At 41.8% G+C, this 20,678-nt stretch overlaps 2 protein-coding genes across 6 annotated transcripts in view; one reads left to right on the forward strand and one right to left on the reverse strand.

Annotated features, from left to right (window-relative positions):
- Positions 1 to 15,266, forward strand: part of SUMF1 (sulfatase modifying factor 1) — a 32,846-nt gene extending 17,580 nt beyond the window's left edge. For 4 of the 5 annotated variants that reach the window (XM_065074604.1, XM_065074602.1, XM_065074603.1 and 1 more), the window contains 5 exons: positions 1,083 to 1,205; positions 1,867 to 1,981; positions 2,922 to 3,035; positions 11,859 to 11,918; positions 14,442 to 15,266. In XM_065074604.1, the coding sequence (XP_064930676.1) occupies positions 1,083 to 1,205; positions 1,867 to 1,981; positions 2,922 to 3,035; positions 11,859 to 11,918; positions 14,442 to 14,552 (523 nt within the window). In that variant the 3' untranslated portion in view covers positions 14,553 to 15,266. Of the gene's footprint in view, positions 1 to 1,082; positions 1,206 to 1,866; positions 1,982 to 2,921; positions 3,036 to 11,791; positions 11,919 to 14,441 lie in introns of those variants that run through there. The other variant, XM_065074605.1, reaches the window with a different exon arrangement.
- Positions 14,897 to 20,653, reverse strand: LOC102096568 (histone-lysine N-methyltransferase SETMAR). Its single transcript, XM_065074608.1, has 2 exons — positions 20,516 to 20,653; positions 14,897 to 18,916 (listed from the first exon to the last, which is right to left on the reverse strand). Exons 1-2 carry the CDS (start codon positions 20,591 to 20,593, stop codon positions 18,122 to 18,124), a joined length of 873 nt encoding a protein of 290 aa, XP_064930680.1. The 5' UTR covers positions 20,594 to 20,653; the 3' UTR covers positions 14,897 to 18,121.
- Positions 20,654 to 20,678: the final 25 nt, after the last annotated feature.

Raw genomic sequence — 20,678 nt, forward strand, 5'->3', positions numbered from 1 at the left:
AGGTTTGGAAACCTGCCATGCAAATCTAGTCTTGCAGAAGTATGACACAAACCTAACCTAGTAAAACTGCTAGTGAACTTGCCATGGGGAAGTAGCCTAATGGACCAAAGGCATATGCTGGCTTATAAAATGAGACAGGAAAGACAACTGAATAAGAATTCCTCTGTATCTGTCTTCTGGACTGGTACTGTCAGTGCTTGAAGTATCATGGTCTATTAGAGGCTTGGATGGGGAGGATCTTTGTGACGAGAAGCACAGCCATTGTTTCTGTCTTTTTCTGGAAAAAGAGACCAGGATTGTAAGGGCAATCCTGGAACCAAACCAAAGGAAAGATGGAAGCTTTTGTGTGTACTGGATTGCTTGAAACACCCAAAGAAAAAGTTTTTCTGTTAAATATCTGCAGTTTACTGTTTCCTTGATTGGGTGCTACAAAAGATAATGTTGCTAGGGGTAAGGACTCTTTCTCGTCTCACCTCTCCCTCAAAAACCCTGCAACTGACAGCTAAGAAAGAACCTGCAGCAAAGACAAGAGTGCACAGGGACGTGAAGAGCATTTGCTATTAGATTGCCATGTAAATTTTCCTAGTGAGAATCTTGACTTCTTGTTAAGATAATGTTAAACTCACCTAGCAAGGAGTAGTAATACTGCAGGTTCTGGTGTCTTCCTTTGGGTCTCTGAGCACCTATGTTTCCCCAGAAGCCAGTGTATCTATAATTCTTCACTGGCTCCAGGATGCAGCAGGTTTCTGAGGTGGAACCATGAGAAACAAGCCATAAATGCCTTTGTTAACTGTAGAGAGCTGTATGTGAAAGCATGATGAAAATAAACAGAAGTTAATTTTTTTATCTTCCTTGTTTTTTCTCTGGCTGCATTTCCCTTCCAGCATCATGTTGTCTTTCTTTAAATAGTTTCTTTTCTGTAAAAGTAATCTGATGCCTTGTCTAGTTGTAGCTGAACTGTGAACTTCCTCACTGTCCTTTGCGGGCATCTCTTAAAAGAGCTTCATAAAGTGCTTGTGCTGTATAGCTGTGACACTGCCCAGTCCTGCTGATGATATTGTCCTATTTATTTTGTTCCCCAGAATGGATCATCCAGTGCTTCATGTTTCCTGGAATGATGCTGTAGCATTTTGCACCTGGGCGGGGAAGCGATTACCAACTGAGGCTGAATGGGAATACAGCTGTCGAGGGGGCCTTGAGAACAGGTACCTGTTGTAAATGTGTGCCTGATAAATGTTTAAAACTGGTATTTACTAGATAAGGCACAGTTGTGTGGGTTTTTATTATCCCCAAAGTCATGTGTAGTATGCACATCTGTGGTAAATATAACACTGTCTTATTCTGAACAGTGTCCTTAGGTAAGGAAATTTCCCTGAATATCTAAATGGTATATTGTAATCTGAACTCTAATGGGGAGAGAATGTGGAGGGCCCAAGAGAGGAGGAGATGTGACAAAATGCCAAGATGCAGGCTGGCTCTAATTGCAGGAAGTGAAAGGCCTTAGTGCTAAGGCCAAAAGAGTTGCAAAAGCACTGAAGACGTACATGACTGCATCGCTGCCCAGAAACTGTAGGGCCAGTGGATCCCACCTGTTACCTGACTGTGGGCTTGGGGAGCAGGGGAAGACATGGTGAATCACAGATTTAGGTCTTCTTCACCTTGTGTCCTGGACTACGTACTGCACAGGGCAGTGCTGCCTTTCCCTCCTCCATGTATGATTTGTCCTCGTAGAACCCTTGCTCTCCTTGAAAACCTGGTAGATGTCGGTACAAATGGAACTGGAATACAGTTATCCAGGGTAAGGTGGGGAGGAAAGAGGTGTGTGTATGACGTTTGACAACTGTTCTTCTGTATGTCTTTTAACAGACTTTTCCCATGGGGCAACAAGCTTCAGCCAAAAGGTCAACATTATGCCAATATCTGGCAGGGGGTGTTCCCAACTAATAACACTGCAGAAGATGGATACAAAGGAACTGCACCCGTAAGTGTATCTTGGAGTGAATTAATGATGTGGAAATGAACCAAGTCTTCCTGAAATTGAAGTCTGTGTTCAACACAATGAACCATGGCTGTTCTCCATTCCTGTACTTTTTCACTTTTAGATTTTTAAAGTTACATTATAATTCACTGCAGGCTTGAGTATTACCAAGGGACGCTTTTTAAAAGCTAATTGAAAACTAAACATGACTTCAATTTTAACTTTTAGTTCCTCTCCAATTGACCTCTTTTCCCCATTTTCAGTCAGTTTGTAGTCAGATGCTGAAATACTTTCTGCAATTCTTTTTGAACTCTCATTTTTTGGGTAGTTGTTTACAAGGCACAAAAATCATGCAACAGCTTAAAAGAAACTTTCATTTTTGGAAAGGTTGAGTCTGTCTGATACAGCAACAGTGGAGTGATATTTTAAAGGCAATCAAGGATGTGAATGAATTATTAAACAGTAGTTAAAGTGAGTCCAGAAAGTTTAATCAGCAGAGAAGTCTGTGTATGCAGGAGGTGACAGCCACCCTTGCTTTTCTTCGATGGGAAAGGGAATCTGGAAGTTTGAATGAAGCAGGGGTGTGGAGGTGAGGTCATTAATGCTCTGTGCAGCTCTGTCTGTTGGTCAAACAGTGCCTCTCTTTGGAGGATCAGTCTCCAAAAACACTGAGTAGATGCTGTGTGCCACAGCGCAATGGTGGTGCTGAGAAAACCGAGGGTGATAATACTTCATTCTTTCATTCTATTTTATTTAAATGTTATGTTTTATTTAAGTTGATAGAGTTCTGCACTACTAGTTTGGGGTCTGCTTTTGAGATACGAAGATAGAAGCTACTAGTAAAGACAAATGTACCTCCAGCAGACTGATCTTCAGAACTAGAACCAGTATTTCACATCGAGTTGTTTACAGAACTGGCACTTGTGTTCCATATCTTGTACAGGTCACTGCGTTTCCTCCCAATGGATACGGTTTGTACAACATCGTAGGAAATGCCTGGGAATGGACGGCGGACTGGTGGGCTGTTCATCATTCGACAGAGGAAGTTCACAATCCTGTAAGGATTTTATTGGCATCACACGAAGTATAGAATTCCTTCTTGCTGCCCTGGTCTGGTTGCTGTTAGAAAGCCGCCTGTTCTTTGTTCTCCTCTGTTGTGTCTCAGATGCGATGGGCTGTGCTCTGGTGAATTAGGCAGTATACGACAAGTCATCAACACTGAATTTGTAGTGCAATTTTATGCATTTATTTTTTGTTGGACAGGCCTCCACAACTGGTTAGCAATCACATACTTCCAAACCAGCACAATATTACATACATCGAGAATTTGCCAATGCAGTGGAGTTACTTAAAAAAGTATTTGTTTGTGTTGCTACAAGCTGTACAACTTTTTTTTTTTTCAGGTAGAAAACAAACCATTGTGAGTTATCTTTGTGGCTTCTACTAGCTTCTTTAAAACTGAAAATGTAATAAAGCTGAAGTTTATAGGGAGAAGTAGCTTACTAGTCTTTGAGAGGTTAATCTTTGTTTTTCTGTGTGGTAGGCAGAGAAAGAGGTCCTGCAGGGTAAGCTTTGTGGGGGGGGGTTTCTCATGCAGTATCTCTCCACAGATTCAAGTTCTAACATTACGTCTCCCTTTCTCTCATTCATCCAGGATGACTAAATCTGAGAAATGCACTGCTCTGCTCTCACAGAGCTTGTTTTGTTCAGACACAGTTATCTGTAATGAAAAAAATGATGAAACCTCACCAGGCAGGTACTCTCTGTTGCAGGATTTGAGTATCCCCATGCTGTGGTCTCTTTCGATATGTGCCAGATGTAACTGGAGGCTTTTCTGGGAAGTCAGTAGCTGGAAATAGTTTTAGAGATTTGTTAAACTTTTTTTGCTGTTCTGTACATTTCAGAGGTTGACATTCTGCTGTTCATCCAGGGCAATGTTGCTAGCATGAGAAATTGGACTCATCTTGGGGTCTAGATTGCTCTAGATCTGTGCTAGCAGTTCCATCACACTGATGGAGCATCTGGGGACCTCCTGACCCATACCCATCACATTGACCAACCTCAGGTTACTTGTATCCCAGTAAGATACCAGAGGTCTTTCTAGTGGCTTCAGTCGCATCAGACAATGCACTGCATGCATCTTCCTAAGTAACTGAAATGCCTGGGACTGTGGCTTTTTTGGCCTTATTTGATTTAAAATAGGATGGACTAATCTCTGATTTTTGTTGGTATTCAGTCTTAGTGGTCTAGCAATGGCTAAAGAACCCCTTTTCCTTTGGGGCCTGGGCTGTGTTGTATCTCCATTTACTTTCTTCGCATATTGCACAAATAACACATATGTGAATTGAATATTTCACAGTAGTCAAAGTTTTCTACCAGTTTCTGTAATTAAGTAATAGTGGAAAGCAATATTGTATTAATTGTCTGTATAAACACACCTGTCTTTTTTCAACATTGACTCATGGCTTGATAATATATACAGCTGAAATGTATATATTAATAGAACTTAGACTCAGCATTCAGACTGATTCTTTAGTGTTTTTTTTTCCTGTTTGCATACTGATTGATTAGGAAAGAAACATCTGCTGTCTTGCTATTCTGTTTCTATTCTGGTGAGTTTTGTATATGCAATTAAGGATAATTTTTTTCTGTATCTTATGAATGGAAACAAGGCTGGTTTAAGAGCAACATTTCTAAAGATAAAGTCTTGAGTAGTTAGCAGAATGTGAATTTAGATGCAAGTGAAGCACAATAAAACTAGCAAACTTTGCCATGTCAGGGTAAATTATTGATGTGATTTCAACCTCGTAAGTCAGGGTAGGAGAAGAGAGAGCAAGGCTGAGCTTTCCTTTCCAGACTCTGTGGTCACAGATTTGTACCAGGGAAGCTCCTGCTTAACCCCTCTCACTACTGAAGCTTCACCTCAGTACCTGGAACTCAAGTACAATGATCTGCCTGTGCTGACTTAACTGTGGCAGGAGAAAAGGGCTCCTCGCCCACCCACCCCTTGCAGAGACAAACAGTGTCTGTGTCCCTGGGAAAGAACACAGGGCTGGCAGTTGGTAGCATGTTGCCACTGTCCCTGTTCTTGTTCATGTCTTTGTCTGACACCTGCGTCAGGTTGGGCTCCTGGTGGAACAGATCCCCGGGGCAGGGAGAAGGGCCTGGCTCTGTACAAGTTGTGTGCAAGAAGTGGCGAAGTTGGGAAACGTCGAACTACGCCAGGTCCGGAGAATAGAAACACTTTTGATGCTGTCTATATGTAGAACTTAAGTCACATGTCTTGGGTCTATACTCTAGATATGTTCTAGAGTATTTTGTTTGATTTTGTTTGTAGGTCAGCACAAGGTGATGGGCATTATTTCTTTATTTAGTTATCACTGGCAAGGTCTTAGAGCTTTTTTCACATAAGGTGACTGGCTATAATAAGTGAAAGGCATTTAAAGACTAATTTATATGGAAGTTACTGTGGCAATAACAGAAATAATCCAGGACTCTTCATCCAAGCTATAGCTTTCAGCTAATCCATTCCTTGCCATTGGTGCTAGTTAACTTCTTGTTTTGGTGTAAAAACAAAAATAATTTCTCTGCTTGTGTCAGCCTTGCCAGCTTCTCCAAGTTGCACAAAATCCAGCTAGCTGGACTTAAATATTTGGCTGAACTACAGCTATTGTGGTATGATGCTTGAAAAAATAAATCCTTCTTTCCAAGAATTGCAGTGTTGCACCTTCATTAGAATGACTTATGTAAGAGAGATGCTGTTGTGTTTATAAGGTCAATGCACAGTGCTTTGGTGTTGAAGTAAGGTGATGGGGAGAAACAAATGTCATATGAATTTTTCTCTCTGTGAAGCTTAAGCGGCTATGAGTTCACTTAGGTTTTTAAATTTGACATAAACATTTTGCAGATGCTTCAGAAAGTATTTAAAAATTAGGTGTTAACAATGATGCTTTTGACCAATTGTCAGAATCTAATGTCTGGGGCAGAGCACTTCAAAGTGAATTCCAAAGGGTTTTTCTGATTAAATGGATAAGAAAACTGAATTTCATAATGGGAAAAGGTGTCCCGAAATAGCCAGGCTGCAGTATCTTCTGAGACATTAAAAATGATTAGCACCATATCTATCAGAGCCAATCTCTTAAGTCTCTCCAGAGTACAAGTCAGTGTAACCTATATGTAGGTTGTGTTCTTTCTGCCTAAAAGACTAGGAATTCTTCTAGAGGGTCAGAGCTTAGTGAAAGTTTTTTAACATACTTAGTTTAACATCTGAAATCTTCAAAGCAATTTTCTAGTACTGGAGAGATTTGGGGCATGCTGTGGATTGGTTACAGAGAACATACGGAATTTTACACACAGATTCTTTATTTTTTTGTAATTGATCATTTTGTGTTCACAAATAATTACCAAGAGGAAAAGTAAACTGGGACACCTGTAAGTGCTTTGCAAGTTGTTTACTACTCTGGAAGTTATTAGATTTATGCTCTAACATGGAACAAACAATGTTCTTCCTGTTCTTTGCCAGGTATAGGACCTGTGCAGGTAAGTATTGAAGCCAAAAAAACAAGCAGTTTAAGACAAACTCACAAAAACTGGTTCTTTAGTACATCTTGCAGCTACTAGTTGGTGCACAAGGGCAGGACTAGGAAGCACCAGATTTTTCTTTCTGTTTGAAAAATGTAAATGATCATTTGGCAGGCAGTAGGCAAGTGTGTGTGTGTGTGGATCAGTCAAACCACAGTCCCTTTATGGGGCCTTTTTAATTGTGGTGACTTCTGGCTCAGATTATTTTGTATACAGTGTGTAGGTTCTTATGACCTGCAGTTCTTGTTTGAGAACTGATTTAGCACAGAGTGGCCGTGTAGCTGACTGTGCATAGGAAATTATGATGCAACTTCAGAAAGCATTTGTTTGATGTAATGAAAGAAATAAAACTTTTTATTAAAAAAAAAGCATCTATGACATATTTTAATAACTCTTTAAAGCTTAATCCTGCTTACAAGCTTTAGTAATTGAATGCACAAGCACTTGTAATTATGCAATCAGACTATAATATGTCTGTTACAACACTATACTGCAAAATAAACTTGCCAATATACAGAAAAATCTGTACTTTAAATCTGGAATCAAAGTCCGGAGAGCTCTGGCTCTTTACACATGGACAGCAGATGCCCTTCCACTTCAGTACCAGGTGGTGCACTTCACCAGATAATGGCATAAACCAGTATTGTTTGATGGAACAAACATTTGCTTGTTTCAGTCAAATGTGACCTTAATAGCCATGCTCTGATTAGTTTTTATTATGGGTAAGCACAATCAAAGCAGGTTTCTTTTATCTATAAGGAAGATATAAGTGTGAGCAAATACTAACAACAGACTTTCTCTCTTTTTTTTTTTTTTTTTAAAATTATAAGAAATGTGTGATATTGAGCTGTAACATTGTCCACCCAAAGTCAGATAGTGGTTGTGCACTCTAACTTTACCAAGTGTGTTAAATGCATGCGTTATTATAGCAAAACTATTGATTGGGGGATCTTGGCTTTTCAGGACATATCTGAAGTCTGTGTAGGTCTGTGGAAGATAAAGCAGTGATGTGTTTTGGGGTTTGGTGATTGTTCTGGGTTGTGTGTGGATTTTTTTTGTTTTGTTTGTTTTTGTCGCAGTATTCGTGAAGCCGCCAGTGCTGAGACATGAATGATTCTGCATTTCTGTTATCTGCAGCTGTAAGGACTGCTAAGGTTCTTTGCAAAGTGAGATGAAGTTTAAGCAAGTGATGTCAGTAGGAGAAAGACCACCCAGAGGAAAGGACTCTGGTCAGAAAAGCATTGGATGGGACTTGAGTGTACAGCCTCAGAAGGGGTGTCCCTGGCAAGGGCTATCTAGATCTCAACAACTTTCAAGAAATTGAGATCTCTTATTCCACTTTGTCTCCTTTGCTTCTTCCGTTCCCAGTTCCAAACTGAGATAAAGGGTTTTTGTTTTGGATAACACAGATAATTCAGGCTACAGGTAGACCAATGAGCTGCAGCAACTTTCTACCTACCCAGACAAAATTGTTCAACTTCATATGCTAAGGAAATAGAGCCCAGGTGGCTTCTTCCTGCGTGTGACACATTTGAGGTTTCTTCAGCAAGGCCGGGGTAGCAAAAGGATTACAAAATGAAGACATGAGGCAGTACAGGGGAAGGACAGCTGCTTAGCCTGAGCTTTACCACAGTGGCTGAGCTGTGAAGAGCTCTGGAAGGAAATGGATGCAGATACAGCCCTTGGCGGCTGGAACGCTGACAAATTGTCTGGTGCTGAGCAGGGGCTCGCACAGGATGGAAAAGCAAACCATTAGAGAAAGGAAATACAACACTTGCTTCCAGCACCGTGTTCTTATCGGGCAGGCAAACCTGTGATACAAGAGTACAAACCAATGTAAATGGTGATGAGGATGCTCATCAGTCTGGAGTAAGAATGTCTTTTTCACTTTGTTTTAGTTGCTTTCAGATCAGCCCACGTGGCTTTGCTGGGCACCCTGGTGAGATGTGGTGCCTTTTATGGAGAAGCTGGGCTACGTACGGAGTGAAAGCCTAATCACTGCCTGCTATGTTCAGTGTTGTGTGCTAATTGTAACTTCGCAATAGCCTTCAAATGAGAGAGAGTTTTTGAGAGCTGGATTTTTCACACTAGGTAGAAGAACTGAACTCACTGTGCCCTACCTTTTGGGGTTCTGTGGTTCTTTGTTAACCACCCTTAATTTGAGTGTAGTCACGAGCAGAGAAAGGTATCATTCTAGTCAGTCTCTTGCATACAGTTACTTGCACATTTGATTTTGTACAGATATGTGTAGCTGGGAAATCTTGTTCTCCCAACTTTGCTTTCCTTTGCTGAACTGCAGAGCAAGACAGGGAAATATCAACAGCGAGAGAATTAAACATAGCTCATAGAGAGATGTCAAACAGGCAGTGATTGTTTCTCCAACTAATGTGTCGTGCTTTATTGCTTTTCCAAGAAATTTGCCACTAGTTTTACGATAAACTGCAGTGATTTTAAATTGTTTTGTAATAGAATAGATTACTGGAGAACACTACATCGGATTTTTCAGGTGATAAAGCATTTCAGTGATGTAATCCTGATTCAGAGGCTGGGAGATTTCAATTTAACTTGTTGTTAGCAAATAAGTTTTGCTCATTTGTTGCCTGGCAAAGGATATTTGTAACTAATAAGAAGAGTTTATGCAATTACCACTTTGTTTGATTCACATGCTTCTTCAGTATATATTATCCCTGTATAATTGCTGAAATCATACAATAGTCTTATGGCTGGACAGTAAACCTTCCAATTCTAAATTAGCATGCTCTTTGTAGTTTATACATGTTACTTTGGAGCTAATAGCAAATATTGCTGCTCTGTATTTGCATTACAGTTTTTAATGGGAAATCCTGCTCAACAGCTCCATTGTTTTCTGTTTTGTCTTGTTCTCACGTAGCTTTTCTTAGGTCAGTTTTATTCTGGCTGGCTCTACCCTGGCTTCCCTTAAAATGAGAATAACAGGTGGTTAGTGGCTTATCTTAGAGTGGGGCTCAGTGCATTGACATGCAAGCTTTGTGAAGGCAGTTTCCAGAGACCCTGGAAGTGGAGTAAGCCTGTCCTGTGGAGGAGCCCCCTGGCTCGGAAGTGAGCCGACGCTGCCTCCAAGTGTGTTTTCCCTTCACTATTTGTAGAGTATTAAATGCAGTAGTAGGCCAAATTCTTTTTTTTATGTAGCTCATAAAAAACTTTGCAATAAATGTGAAGCTGCTGTAGTTTCAGTATGGTGAGCTTTTGCTATGAAGACTCGCAAATCAGTCAGACTCAGATACAGTCAGTAGCTTCTGTAGCACCGGCATCAAATTCCATGGTTTCCTGACAGTCCTTATGATCTATATTAGTTGTTGCAAATGCTGGTCTTGCATTGAATTGTCTGGAACTTCACCTCTGAGTGAGAGAACTATTTCCCTTGATACAGGGTAGGACAGGGAGGTAACCAGATGTAACCGAACTGGTGGTCACTGAGAAAAGCTGGAGGGGTGTCATTCCTTGTGAAATCCTCTCCTTAGGAACCTACTCCCTAAAGGGAAATTACTCCTGGATTCAGGAGATACTACAGAAGTGAAATTTTTCTTTGGTGACTGCATTTATATTGGTCAAGGCCTTGTCCTTAAGGCTTTACAGAAAGCACAGCACCCTTTGGATATCTCCAGGATGAATGGCTTGCTGTTGGACAGGAGGAGACAAAATCACTGGCAGAATTTCTGTTTTAGCAGTTGTCTGTTTTTAAGCTATTATGGCACTTTTTAAATGGTACTACTTTGTATCATTTACGTACTCTGTAGGAATGACTTATTTTTTCCTAACTGCTAAACACTGGGCTGATGATGTTCTTGTAACCCGTATTTATTTATTAAGGTAATGGTGTTAGCAGAAAATGCAGGGATGGCTCTTTTTTTCTTCCTGTATTCCACACAAATTCTTCTCATAAGGTTTTGTCTAGAAGTACAGACTTGATTTATACACCTTACCGACCAGTGAAGAAACAGCAGCTTGTACCTTGAGTTAAGTGAAAGATTCTTTGTTGGAGGATTGTATGTAAGAAAATATTTCTGTTGCATGCTAGTGTAACATGTACAGAAATAGAAAAACATGCAAATCTTACAACTTTGAGAGGATTCTCAGTGGCCATACTAACTTTTAGGCAAGGCTTGCTTGTTAACTGATTAAACGATTGACTTTCTTGATCCTGTTTTGTCACTTCTACAAGGCAGATATTCACTCCTTCCTAAAAGTAGTTTCTTAATGCACATGGAATGTAGAAAGCACGTAAGAATATTTGGTATCGACAGTGGAAACATGAAGTGTAGCAGTAGTCTCTAAATGTTAGATGAGCACAGCAGTAACTTTCACAGCTAAGAGGAATGAAGGGGGAGAATTGCTCACTTATGCAGTAAATATGCATCAAAGCAAGCAAGAGTGCGTTACCGCGGAAGCCCAGCTTTCTTCTGGAACTATTAGGCTGTCCTTTGGAGTGGAAATTGAACAAAAAGAGTGAAATAACCTTGTTAAATCAATTTTAGGGCCAATTTCAGAAGCACTTCAAATAAATCACGTTACACTGCAAATGTACACACAACTACACAATTGTTGCTCGTTAAGTGCAGTGCTTTCTGCAGACCTCTTTAGCTGTCATGATCCCACATGCTAACCAATTTAGTACCTAGTGACTGGGAGATGGTACAGAATGTCTTGCTGCATGCTCACAAATTGGGGTTTCAGGCTGGATTTTGGAAAAACAAGTAGCACCAAACACTGGACATTACAGCCCTCATTGCAACTGGCCACCAAAGAGCATAACCGTGTTTAGAAAAGTGGAAATTCTCTATATTCCTTCTGGAGGCTCATGGGTTTCGGTGTTTGCTTCATGGCAGTGGAACTAATGAGAATCACAGATTCAGCACCTGTGCAGGCCAGTGTGTGAAATTCCAAATCTATTAGGAAACATCTGAAACTACAGCAACTGATCTGTTCTCAAAGATCCTTCCTCTCTAATGATTGCCACTGCGCTTTTTACAGTGTGTTATTCGGTGCTTCATAGAAACAAAGCATGAGAGGCTCATGGGCAGCAACTCAAATGTCAAATATTTGCAGCAGTGGGGAGTGAGAACAATTACTCTCACCTGTCTGCAAGTCTTTTACAACATAATTATTTCAAGCTTTCTGGTTCAGAGAGAAGACAGCTGAAATTTGTTTACTTTGAGTATTTATGGCTGTTCCTCATCCATCTCCCTATTACAGCTTTTTACCTTTACCCTGTAACTGGCAGTTGTTCCTTGAATACTGATCAGCGTCCTCTCCTCCCCAGAAAGGACCTTCATCGGGGACAGACAGAGTGAAGAAGGGTGGATCCTACATGTGCCATAAGGTAATGTGAAAAGGCCTGTGGTGTTTTGATATTGAGCTTTTCTCTGAAACTACCTGACTTGACAATGAAATGATCTTCTGACAGAGTCTCCTGGCAGCCTGGATGCTTCTTCAGGGGTTTCATGCAATTTAAGGGAGAGTAATACCTGATGGCCGTAAGGAATTCTTTTTGGTTAGCTTGGAATTGAACGAAACAAAGTGCTTTACCCCAGTATGGGGGTTTTTTTAGATGTTAAAATTTTGATGTATGCCTCTAATGCTATTTTAATTACAGTGTTTGAGTAATACCTGTAAGAGTAGAAAGTATGGATGTGACTTCTTTTAGTTTTAGAATGACTCTTGATCCAGAAAGGATAACAGGTCTTTGCAGAAAGATTGCTGGGAGATGAATGTTTCAGCTTAGTTGATAGCAGACTTGAAATTCTTTCTGAAAAGTCTGGATACCACCACAAAGCAATGGCTGCTCATGACATAAATCATGTTTTAAACTCTGTTCATCAGTGCTGAAAAAAATGCTCATTGTACATCTCCTTTTTCATTAAAGCTGTCCTGTTCTTTTCCTTTTCAAAGCCTGCAGCTGGCAAATCATTCTCATAACTAGATTAAATTCTCTATGGTGAGATCCCATTTTCTACACTGATTTTGTTCTTAGGTGAAATCCATGTCAGATGTTAATTAGCAGTTTTGATTAAATTAACACTAGAATAGACTCTTCTTCAGTGATGAATAATGTGACCCATTTTAAAGGCTTGTGAAGATTCTAGTCTGTTCTAGTCTTTTTTTGTAGGTGATGAAACTAGGCTGCGTATTGAGACAAAAAAACCCCACTGAATACTCTTAGTACAAGGGCTCTTTATTAGGTGCCTAAAAATCTATTTGGATTAATCTGTTCTACTAAAGCTTGAACTTCTCACCTTTTTACATGCACACTTACCAGCTGTTTTTATTTTCAAAACAGTCCAGCTTCTAAATCCTATTGTTGAGGGTGGGTTTCTGCAGTGCGGGAGCAGCAGCGTGTGCTGTCCTGGGAGGGCAGGAGCTGCTCTGGGGCTCTGCGCTGGGAGAGGAGTCTCCTTAGATAGAGATGCATTTAACTGCAGGGGTGACCTGCTGCCCCGGGGGATGGCGATGCTGTGCTTCACAGGGCTGTTCTCTAGATAACGGAACCTGTTTAAGTTGTCACCACTCATGGTTGTACAAATTCAATTGTTTGAGTAGCTGTGGCCAAACCCATGAAGGATTTAAAGGAGAAAAACTGCCCTTTCTCCTGCCTGGCCCTCATACCCCCTCAAAAAAAAAGGGGGGGGGGGACGTGAGTAAAGAAAAAGTGCTTGCTTTTTAACTCATCTGTTTGAGAAGTCTGGTTCAGAGCCTGAGTATGTGCAGCTGAACCAGCCTGAATAGAACCGGTGTTCTTCTGTCAGAGGCCAGAAGCCTGTAGCTGGAGGACAGAAACAAAAAGCCCAAGCTGGATCATTTGGGGCAGAACCTGGGTGGGTTGTACTGGAGTTGCCACATAAATGCGCAGTCTGCTACCCCAGTGCTTCATTAGTGAAATTAACTGTGTGACTGTCTGCCTTCTGCATTGTGATGGGTAACTGCTTCTGTAGGTCTCACTTAATGTAGCAAACCCATTAAACTCATCAGTTCTGCAGTTTGAAACTACCATTCCTAACAACAGGTAACTGAGAATCTGTAGCACTGTGAATAGCACAGTTTGTTTTTTTTTTAAGGAGTGGAAGCATATTGATGTGCACTGACATGTGGCCAAATCTGTATAGCCAGGGAATGTACAAAACATGGTATAGACTGGTGTCTGTACTTTGCTGTAAGGACGTCTGACCTTGTCCTGTTTAGATTCATTTGGTTGTGTACAAGTTAACAGCCTCTCTTAATTCTGAATATCTTAAAATGGAATTTTTGATCTAAATTGGTCTAAATTGGACAGTGTTCAAAGTTGTCTGCTAGGAATATCTCTGAAATGCAGTTGAACCATTTTTATCAGTGGCTTAATTTTAAATGTAAATGTTTTTTTAGTCACCAGTCCAGAATATATATGGAATATAAATATCCCTAGCGTGCCCACCAGAGGAATACTGGGAAGGAGTTCGTCTCCAGTTATTTCTTCTTGTTGCATCTCATTCAGTGAAATGTTTTCTTGCCAGTGCCAGTACCTGTCTGTTTCCAGTCATTCCTCTGTATCCTGATACACAGGTCAATGCACTGAGCTGCTCTCTGCTCCTCTGAGCAGCAGCAGAAAGGTCATTTGAGCTTTTGCTCAGAGCAGGATACGTTATTAGTTGACACTCATGTTATCAGACACTTTGCCATTGAAACTACTTTCTGTATCAGCTGCCAACTGGTCTCTGCATACAGTGGGATTTCCCTTATTTCTGACACAGTGATATTGATCTGTCCAACAGCATTTGAAATGTTTTGCTATATTAATCTAACAAGCTCTTGCCTAAGGAAGCACAAGCTGTGATATGCTCTGAAGTTCACCTTTCCCCCTCTTGCTCTCCAGTCTTACTGCTACAGGTATCGCTGTGCAGCCCGTAGTCAAAACACTCCCGACAGCTCCGCTTCCAACCTGGGGTTCCGCTGCGCTGCCGACGCCTCGCCGGAGCTGCCGTGACCCAGTGGGCTGTCCCACCAAGATGTGGAGGCCTGAATTTCACCCAAGGACGAACAGATGTGCGGAGTGTCACTTGCAGGTGACACAGCATAGAAGAACCTAGTGCTGAAACTTCCTGCAGAGGGAAAATTTCCAACACTACTCAACACTGTTTGAGAAACCTTCCTGTATTTATGTGTGGGGAACCTGGACTGGACCTTTATCCTGACCAAACTTCCTTTTGGTTTTAGCAATATTCTGGATTTAATTTTTATTTTCATTCTGGATTTAACTAGCACAAAACTGAGCAGAAACATGCTGATTGTGTTTTAAAAGGTTAACAAACAGCTCCGTTAGAAAAGACCTTTTTGTTTATAGTTTAATTTATATATAGTTTCAATTTCTACACTCAAATCCAATATACAAGGACTTTATAGATTTCTAGGCAGCTTTAAAAGAAATTTGAAGCAGCTAAGAAAATGCAGACAGCTTTAAAAGAAAATTGAAGGCCTTTAGAAGAGTTGAGGACTGAAAACAGCCAGCTATCCAGGCGGGCAGTCAGTGGGTTCGTTGTGTTACATTCCTGCTGCAGTGAAAACCACGTCCAGAAATGGGCTTGTTCTAGTGAGATACTTGCTTCTCTTTAAGTGCCTTCTGCATCTGAGGGATGATAATCCTCAGGGAGATGATTAGAAATGATGTACATATTTGAATAAAATTTCTAGTGTTTATTTATTTTGAAGACTTTTATTGATAGAAAAACACTGGCAATTTCCTTTTCTCTTGGACAACACATAGGCTTATTTTGGGGACTTGAAAACTGCAAAAGTGGCATCATTAGAAATGGAAGCTAACAAATGATTTCAATTAAATAAAAGATCCTTAAAGTGAAAAGATAGAAGATGTGACTGTGAGCCCTAAGGCCTGATAAGGTAAATTTTGAAACTGTTCTGTTAAAAAATAAATAACTAAAATTCCACTGAAAAGGAATTTTAGTAAGGAGGAAGGGCAACAGGAATAATGAGCGCTACCTCCTTTGGGGATCTCAATGTATTTTGGGCCTTTCACAAAGTGTTTTTTGCACCCTCCCTCACTCTAGGACGTGGTGTCTGGTCGTATTTCTGTGCCAGGCAATCGCTGGCTCCAAGCGGAGGCTGCAGAAGCTGTGGCCTGTGCCGTAAGCTGTGAACCAGCAACCAGGCCTCCTTGCTGCCATGAAAACCAGGAATAAACTTGGCCATCCCATCAGCTGCTTTGAGACTCAGCCGTGAAAAATGTGGTGGATTAACACAAAATCTGGAGTCATGCCAGCCTTGCCCAGCATTGTATTTTCAGAAGTAGGTTGGGTTTGTTAATACAAATCCATTACTTGCCAGCTCCTTCTTCACTCTGTGTTTCACATTGAAAAGATGATACTGGAGAACATCTGGGGAGCCCTTCACCAAACATCAGCGTCCTGCAGGGGAAGAAGGTAATTCTAGAAAGAAAAAAACACCAACAATTCCAGAATACACTGCTCTGCCTTAGCACTCGTGATAAAAGCTGTGGTAAATGTTTAGTGTAATAGAGACTGCCTTACCAGCATTAAATGTCTAATTAAGATCTATGCATTAAAAACATCTCTCTTACTCAGATTAATCAGGCAAGATTATCTTTACATCTATCTTTCTGCCACAAGAAGGAATATACTTCACAAAAGATTTTGCCTGGAGCTGGTTTTGTTTTGTTCTTATGACTTTATTTAAATGAACCACTTCATGATGCCAGACCATCTCATTGTGCTGTAGGTCTCACGTGAAGGAAAGTCTTCCTGGTCTTCTATGGAGATGGTGGAATGTGTCCCATTCATGCTGATTTTCTTTGTGTAATGGTTACTCTATTTTGTTACAAGATCTTTCATTAAGCAGCCTTGATTTAACCTGATTGGATTTCAATGGGAAAGTAAATGTCTGAGCTTGAGTGAGCATTGAATACTGAAATATTGATAGTTGTTACTACACTTTGAGGATAGAAAGGGGGGATTAGGTGGAGCTCAGTCTTTTGAGCCATTTGATTGAATTTATTGTGAAAGAGCACCACTGACCTGGGACTCCATAAAGCTGAAAGGAATCCGAAGGAAAAGAAATGCAGCAGGTGGAAACAAGGGTCTATTTTATTTTCCAGTCTGTTTTTAGCAGACCTTTTCCTTTGGTAGGATTTTGCTGCACACCCCCAGACAGCTGCAGTGCCACGGCAGAGCGGAGTGTAAAGCACAGGCTGCTAACAATCACCATGCTGGTGTCCAACTCCCTGGCAAGGTGTTATTTCATGTTCTTGCAAGGCCTTTACCATGGCTGGTGGTTTTCAGAAGCACAGCACGCTCTTGTTCTGCGCTGTGGAAGTTTGTCTGAACCAGGTAACTGATATTCCCTTGCTAGAGGCAGCACCAGCTGCCTGGGCTGGAATGGGTCGGATTGCAGAGACAGGATGCTCAGCTGTGTTTGCTTGTTTAAGCTGGCAATGGAAGGACTAGATATTGCTTACCATGTTTGGGGTTTTGTGTTTTGGTGGTGTTTTTTTTTTTCAAATCTACACTTCCTTAACTACTCAAAATCATGCCAAGTCCATATTAATAACAGGAAGCGAGCAAACACTGCTGTCATCTTGAAAACCCATCTAATCTGGAGGAACAGGAATACAGATGGTATAAAACTAGTCCTGAAACTTTTTCTGGGAGGGAGAGGGGAAGTCAATCAGATCATCCGCTCCCGGCCCCCCTCTGCGGCAGGTTCACGGTGGCTGGTGCCATGACCTGTGGGGGAGGAGACCAGTAGGCCACTCAACAGGACAAGGTCACAAATACAGTTAAAGATCAAACTGTACAGAGCAAGTAACCCAGGGGTTTGTGCCACTGATGGCACGCTGGCATGACTGGAAAAAGTAGCGTTGTAGTTTGTCCGTCTTGTGTATCGAAGTTGGGGGAAATTCAAAACAAGGCTGTTTCAAGCTTCTTCAATTTGTTGTAGAAAGGAAGTGAAGTAACACGCAGTTGCAGCATGTTCCCCACCCCCTGGCAAGCTCTCCTGTGTACACGCAGCATTCAGACAAATCTTTCTGGACAAGTTTTTCTCATTAATAATAAATACTTACATTTTGTGGAACAAAAAAAAATTATAGCAAGTAATTTCAAATCAGTTATTTTAACAGGATTTAAGAAACCTAATGCCCTTCTTGCAAATGTCAACATTCCTTGGTCTTCTGTAATTTTCAGTGACAATTTTCTTTACTATCACGTCCTTTCTGTGTACCAATGTTCATTCTTTCTGAAAGTTACAAGTTGAGAGATGTGCTTTATCATACAGAAAGCTGTTGGAAGAAAATAAGAAACCACCAGGCTTGGCTTAGTACCTGATCTGGAAACATCTTGAAGCTCTAGATCATACCATCCACCTTGAAAACACCCTCTAGGATGTTGCATGAAGTTATTCTCCGAATTTTTTGTTCTAGCTGTTACTCTAAACTGTATGTGCTTACTTTGTGGAATACACAATCAGGGTTTTATTAAACTACTAGAAAAAATGACATTTGTTGGGTGCCGAGGGACTGAAATGCTACGCAGAGCTCCCTGAACAAGTGTCCGGCGTGGAAAAGAGGGAACTGTCCCAAGGTAAGAAGGAGGAACATGTGCGGGAACCACAATAGCAAGGTTTTCTCAGTCTGTTATCTTCCTCTAAAGATTTTTGTTCTCTGGTAGTTGTTGGTAAATTATGGAACCTTCCAGAATAATCATATGAAAGTTCCTCTCCAGCAGAAATATCAGTAGCTGCAAAAAGTGCCAGTTTAGGCACCATTGAGTCAACTCGTACTGGCACCATAAATAAATTTGGTTCACAAGAATGATTCAGGAATCTGCCTACGTTACCAATGTACGTTGGGTCAACAAACGTCTCCATTACCTCACCACCATGGAGGTGCTCCCTCACCACTATGATATAGTTCGAATCCTTTGATGTCTGGGCCTGAATTCTTCTGCGTGCCTCATTAAAGCCTAAAACTTCACCAGCGTATTCACAAACAAATCTTCCTTTTGCTATGCGTTCCAGGGTGCGAAGCCCCCACCCTTTCTTCTCAGTCTTGAATACCTCAAGTCTGAATTGCAAACCCCTCTGGACTACCCTGTTTTGACAGGATTCACTGCAGCGGCACAAGGCATTGCATTCGAAAACAGGCCTGGTGTACTCCTCTGTGTCTGTGGGCCTGAGGCACAACCTGCTGTAATTTTCACCACGGCAAAGACATGAGCACTCGTCAACCACACAGGAGCTGGTAAGACAAGAACATCCTGGGAAGGTGATCTCTGTAGGGTCAACGTCCCCATCTGCTCCAGCCACGCTGTCTGGGCTGTACTGTGAAGAGAACAAGAGTCAAATCCTTGTCACGTTCAATCCTTCTTTCCACAGAGGACATCCGAGTTCTCAGAAGTCTGTGTCTGACAACAACTGATCTCTGAACCAACGTCAGAACATTTCTTTTTCCAGTAAAATTCTAACTACAAGTCTAACTTTTCTAAAACATCATAAAGGGTGCAAATCAGATACTCCATATACACCAAAAAAGAATTGATAGTCTGCTAGTGACTGAATTTCTCAAAATAGTTTACTAGCCAGAAAAAAACCCCAAACATTCTTAGCAGGAAAAACACATCAGTTAATTGTATCTAATTTACTAGATAAGATTCTTATTTATAGAAACAGCAAGGTTATCTTAAAAGTAATTTTTTCCTCCTTCAAAACACTCGATAAGCTGCTTATAAGGTTACTCCATATTTCAAGTCGCAGAATTTCAAACGCCAATTTTTGTTAAAAATGAAGAAAATTTCTCTTCAAAATGCTGCATGCAGGTTAGTTCCCGCTATTGTCAGGGCAGTACGTGCGATGGTATTTGCTTCACCCTAAATTCTGTCTGCAGGAATAGATGTGGTTCAGTTCAAGCAACCCAAGCTGAAAATCAGGTTCTCAGAATTACACTAATGCCCCCAGCAGGTGAATGACTGGAGAACCATGGACTGTTGCAGAATAAAAGCTGATCTATTTTGATTTTCAAATTAAGCAAAGATTCTAAAGACAGCTACATATGTATTTTTACTTTCTTCTCAGCATTCAGCTTGCAAAGCTTTATTTAGAAACCTGACGTATGCATTGCTACTAAACATTACATTTCACAGCTTCAGTCTGGTCGCTGCTGGGAAACACACCAGTTCACTCATAACCATCAGCTTTCTCAGTCATTTGGCTTTACTCACGGCCAAGTTTACTAGTTCCTTATATCTGTTCCGATTTTCTCCCATTCACTGACTACAAGCTTTCTTGTTTCTGTTAAATACTGGCCACCATGCAATTTAGAATGATTAAGGTCTATTTGGATTAGGTCTTTATTTTCCCCCTAGTTTTGCTGGAAGCTTCTTCATCCCGTTTTGTAAAGCCTGTCTAATTTCCCTGAACAAGCTCCTAGGCAATCAGTGAACTGCCGGGAACTGTGCTTGGAACGTCCAAGTAATACAGAAAGCGGACTATGCCTAAGAAAGCGGGCCAGAAGTGCAGAGTTCGAAGCATTGTCCTGCACTTCTCGCGTCCGTGTCTCCCGTGGAGCGCTCGAGCCGGCCCGGTTCTCACTCCCAGCCCCGGCCCAGGCTGTGGTGACCGCCCTGCAGCGCCAGAGCTCTGCTGCTCCTCAGTGGGGCCTGACCTGCGCGGTTAAACTCTACGGAATGGCACATACGGCTCAAACGCTGTCCGTGTGTCACTGCAGCGCACGGCCAAGAGCGACCAGACCGGTGCGGAGGGGCCGGTAACGAACACACAACCCCCTGCAAGCGGCACCCAGGATGGGCCGGTGCCGGCAAACACGCTCCCTGAGGCGCCGCAGGCCGCTTCTCCCTCCCCTCCTTCTCCGCCCTGGTCTCTCCCCCTTCCCGGTCGGGTCCCCGGGGCGGCCGCGGCCCCTACCTGAAAGGCCGGCGGAGCCGCCCCGGGCGGGTACAGCGCCACCGGCACTGGCTCCAGCCCGCCGCTCAGGTCCGCCATGACCGCAGCCCCACCCCCAGCCCTGCGGGGATTGGCTATCAGGGCCGGAGGCGCTCTCTGGTTGGGCAGAGGGAGTGACGCAACG

Source organism: Columba livia, chromosome 10 (assembly GCF_036013475.1).
Source record: "Columba livia isolate bColLiv1 breed racing homer chromosome 10, bColLiv1.pat.W.v2, whole genome shotgun sequence".
NCBI lineage: Eukaryota > Metazoa > Chordata > Aves > Columbiformes > Columbidae > Columba > Columba livia.

Coding starts and splice junctions, on each gene's coding strand:
- LOC102096568 (XM_065074608.1), bottom strand. CDS start 20,593: ATGGCGGACCTGAGCGGCGGGCTGGAGCCAGTGCCGGTGGCGCTGTAC. Junction 18,917..20,515: donor CGGCTCCGCCGGCCTTTCAG/GTAGGGGCCGCG, acceptor TTCTCTTCACAG/TACAGCCCAGACAGCGTGGC.